The following is a 4,597-nucleotide window of genomic DNA, read 5'->3' as shown; positions in this document are numbered from 1 at the left end:
TTTGGTGTAATTCCCTTTGTCATTTTTGGCTCCTTATGACTTGGTTTGTGAGTCAAAGTTGCCGTAGTTTTTCTTGTTGATTGCTTTGTATTGGTGACGTTTTTTTACTGTCTTTATAAAATTGCCTGGGGAAACTCTTCCCCTTTCAGTAGTGTCATTTTGACACGAATGCTCTTTTAAAAGAGGAAGAGGGTTTGACTAAGGTTTGACTTTTTCTCTCAAGGTGGCTTGATTGTTTGAAGATGAAGATGATGTTTTCGATTGCCCCTTGTTGATGTTTTGCGCTTTGTTTTGATTGGTGTTCGTTATTGGCTTGCCATCGATTTCTACTTCTCAAGCCGTTTGCTCACGGTTTAGGGTTTTCTCGATTTTCTTGAAGTCGACTTTGGGGATTTCTTCTATTTGGTTGTTTCCTCTTGATGTTTTGCGTTCGGTTTGTTTGGTACTTGCTATTGATTTGATTTCGTTTTCTTCTTCAAAGGCTGTATTGTTCACGGTTTAGGTTTCCTTCGATTTCCTTTGGAGGCGGCATTAGGGTTTCTTCATTTAAGTGTTTTTGCTCACGGCTAGGGTTTCTTTTTGGCCGGTATTGCATGCTTTCTTGTCTCCTAGGGTTTGTACCGTCTTTCTTGGTTGTTGTGATCGATTTTTTGGGTTTAGCTTCGGGATTTGATTTCTTGCGGCCTTTGCTCACAGATTGAGTCCTTGGTTGGCCGTTTTTGGTTTTTCTTGACTAGGGTTTGCATGCGCCTTGGGTTGCACGACTAGGGTTTGCATGCAATTGTGGTATCGTTGTGGGCTGTTTGGATTTGTTTGCTTTCTCCTTTCGTCCTTTGTCTGTTCTTGGTTGCAGGTTGGTTATGTAACGTTATCTAGTTTTCTTTTCATGCGTCAAGTGTTTCTATGGTCTTCGTCTCCTTGGTTAAGTTTATTGATAGAATATTCAGCACCTTCTTCTAAGGTCTTCGTCTATTTTATTGAGAATGCTTGACTTGGGATTCAGCACCACGGCTTCTTGATCAGGGAATTAGTAAACTAAGTATTCTTGCGTTGGTTATGATGTCTGATTTTGCGGATGTTATCTTGGAAGAAGACTCGTCCCAGGATTTTGCCGATATAATCCTGGATGAGACGGTTCCTAGTTTGTTGAAAGGATCTCTCTTGCATGACGGTATACGGAAGAAGGTTGGGGTTAATGGTGTACTCAGAGGGTTTCGGTGTGGGAACTTCTCTCTCCGGCTGTTAGGGGTGATCCGGGCATGGTTTCTCCAAAGTCCTTTGCTGAAATTGTGGGAGGCACTTCAAAGCAAGAACTTACTTATTTTTCGGTGGAGAAGAGTGTTAAACCGCGGATCTTCTTTCCTTTGGAAGTTACTAAAGGTATGGCCAAATCCTTCCAATCGGTTCTTTATGGTTATTTTCTAGGACCTCGTCTTCCTTTTCCCATTGTCCAGCATGCGGTCCAAAACGCTTGGGGAAAGTTTGGCCTTAAAGATGCTATGGTTAATGATCTTGGGTACTTCTTTTTTCGTTTTAATGATGATGGTGGGTGCAATCAAGTGGTTGAGTCGTCTCCCCTCATGATTAGAGGGAGGCCGCTTTTTGTCTCCACATGGGACCCCTCAAAGGGTCTTCAGAAACCTGAACACACTTCTTGCCCGTTATGGATTAAGTTCTATAATATTCCTCTTGTTGCGTTCAATAGAGAGGGTATTAGTCATATTGCAAGTGCTATCGGTGTTCCTTTGCGTTTGGATGCTTGCACGGCTAGTACTTGTGATAAAGCTTGGGGACGTACGAATTTTGCTAAAGTGTTGGTGGATGTTTGTGTTGTGGGTGAAATACAGAGGCAGATTGAGGTTGTTATTCCGAGACTTTCGGGCACTGGTGAGGATGTGATTAATGTGGTTTTAGAATATGATTGGGTTCCTTCCCAATGTTCAAAATGCAAAGTTTTTGGTCATCGAACGTCGTCCTGTTTGAAAGGGGAAATTACTAAACTAAAGGTTACTGTTGTTCCTTCGCATAATGACGGGTTTCAAGCACCTAGACGTAGACACTGGAAGCCGAAGTCAAAACCTGGATCTGGTATTGATGCTCAAGCTTCTTCTTCAGGCACGGCTTCTGCTTCTAAAGACACCATAACTGGAGTAGGTTCTGGTCAAAAGGCTAATGAGGTTTTGCTTGTCCCGGGCGGGTCTGATAAGGATAGTAATGGTATACGGCATGATGGTTTTAAATTTCGGATGGAAAGGGTGTGGAAAGGGAGGATAGTCAGTTTTGTACGGTGGATGCTGGGCGGACGCCAAAAGAGAAAGATGTCTTTTCGAATGTCCAAATTCTACCAAAGGGGGGTCCGGAGCTTGTCAAAACGGTGGTCCATGCTTTTAAACCAAGAAGAGGCGCTGTCAGTAAGACGGCTACTAGTAATCGTTTCTCTTCTTTACCGTCTGATGACTCTAGTGATGATGATGATATGGAGATCATTGATACTGAGGGGTATACTATGGAACAACGAGGAGGGGAGACTCACACTTCAGCGTCTCAATGATAAAGTTTGCAGCATGGAATATTAGGGGTCTTAATGCCCTAATAAAGCAAAAAGAGGTACGTGATTTAATCCATATAAAGCATCTTTCTTTATGTTGCATTATTGAATCAAAAGTAGTTCATAGTCACCTGGGGGAAGTTTGTGGTAGAGTTTTTGGTAATTGGAGTTGGATCACAAATGGGTTAATGTGTGACCAAGGAACGCGGCTTATTATTGCTTGGGATCCTTCTGTGTTATCCCTAATGATGAATGAGCAGCATTCTCAATATGTGCATTGTGAAATTAGGATTGTTGGTCACCTTGAWCCAATTTTTATTTCYTTTGTTTATGGGTGTAATACGGGAGTGGAAAGACGTGACCTTTGGAGAGATATTGGTAAATTTAGTGCTTTTGTCCAAAGGAAAGCTTGGGTTGTAATGGGAGATTTCAACTCTATGCTTTTTCCACATGATGGTTTGGGCGGCTCCTCTAGACGCAATTATGATATGGAGGAGTTTCATCTTTGTCTGGAAGAGGCAGAATTGTTTGATATCTCGTATCAGGGATGCCAATTTACCTGGATATAGAAACCTTCTGGGGGTAATGGAATTATGCGTAAACTTGATTGTATCTTGGGGAATTCTGCTTTTATTTCTCGCTTTGGGGACGCCTCGGTTTTCTTTGAACCAAGGGGAATCTCCGATCATTCTCCGGGTATTCTTTCCTTTAAAGTTGGTAGATGTATTCGTCAGCGTGGTTTTAAATTTGATAATTTTATTACTTCTCATGTGGATTTCCTTAAATCCGTAGAGGGGGTGTGGATGAAACCTCAGAGAGGTTCTTATATGAAAAGAGTGATTCGGAAATTGCAAGAAATGAARGGGGTTTGTCGTCGGCTCAGAAATTCTTATGGGTGTTTGGATAAAAGGGTGGCTCAGTTAAAGACGGAGCTTGATGTTGCTCAATTGACTTGTGATCTAGACCCGTTTAATGATTTGCTGAAAGAGGATATTGCTCACCTCTTACTAGCATATCAAAAGGCTAGAAATGATCAAGAGGATATGGTTCGACAAAAAGCTAAGATCTCTTGGCTTAATGAAGGTGATGGAAACTCTAAGTTCTTCTTCCATGCTATGAAAGAGAAGCGTAATAGGAGCCATATTGCTACTATTAGGGATTCCTTTGGTACTGTGTTTGAGCACCAGGATGTCCMAAAAGCTTTTATTAATCACTTTGAARGAATTYTGGGTACTTCTAATATGCTGGTTCCTCCCTCCATGGTGGATTGCTCGTTTGATCACTCCCTTTCGTTATCGGAATCTTTGCACTTAATCAGGCCGATTTCGGATTTGGAAATAAAGGATGCTCTGTTTGATATTGGGAATGATAAGGCGCCAGGACCAGATGGGTTTTCGTCAAAATTCTTTAAAGCGGCTTCGAGCGTGGTGGGTAAGGACGTTCTCATTGGGATCCATAACTTTTTCTATTCTGGCACTTTGGAATATCAGCTGAACCATACCCTTCTTTGTCTCATCCCGAAGGTTCCTAATGCTTCATGTGTTACTGATTTTCGCCCGACGGATAAAAGGCTCTTTGGATGTTCTTATTAGCAGGGCCCAATCTGCGTTCAWCCCAGGGCGTCAGATCACGGATAATATCTTAATGGCGCATGAACTTGTTGCTGGTTATCAAAAATCTGAAGGGGAACCAAAATGTGCGTTTAAGATTGACATTCGGAAAGCCTATGATACTGTTGACTGGCAATTTCTGTTAGGGATGCTAAAGGGAATTGGTTTTCATCCTGTTATGATTAACTGGATAAAGACTCTAATCACATCGCCTTCTTTCTCCATCTGTGTTAATGGACAACCGGAGGGTTTCTTTCTTGGTAAGCGGGGCCTCCGACAAGGGGATCCTTTATCTCCTTACTTGTTTACTGTGGTTATGGAAGGTCTTTYGTTGCTTCTTTCAAAATGTATTGAGGAAGAGGCAAATTTTGCGTACCATCAAGGATGTGCTGAGATCAAGTTGACCCATTTATGCTTTGCGGATGATTTGTTTATTTTT

General features: G+C 41.9%; 1 protein-coding gene across 1 annotated transcript; it reads left to right on the top strand.

Moving 5' to 3' along the window:
* The first annotated feature begins 3,141 nt into the window (after window positions 1–3,141).
* LOC112503012 lies at window positions 3,142–4,140 on the top strand. The gene has a single exon (XM_025107063.1). The coding sequence runs from the start codon at window positions 3,142–3,144 to the stop codon at window positions 4,138–4,140; it is 999 nt and encodes a 332-aa protein (XP_024962831.1).
* Window positions 4,141–4,597: the final 457 nt, after the last annotated feature.

The sequence above is a fragment of the Cynara cardunculus genome, unplaced genomic scaffold (genome assembly GCF_001531365.2).
Source record: "Cynara cardunculus var. scolymus isolate 2C unplaced genomic scaffold, CcrdV1 Un_Scaffold_2373, whole genome shotgun sequence".
Lineage (NCBI taxonomy): Eukaryota > Viridiplantae > Streptophyta > Magnoliopsida > Asterales > Asteraceae > Cynara > Cynara cardunculus.
Note: the sequence above shows the minus strand (reverse complement) of the source record. Positions and strands in the feature narration are given on the sequence as shown.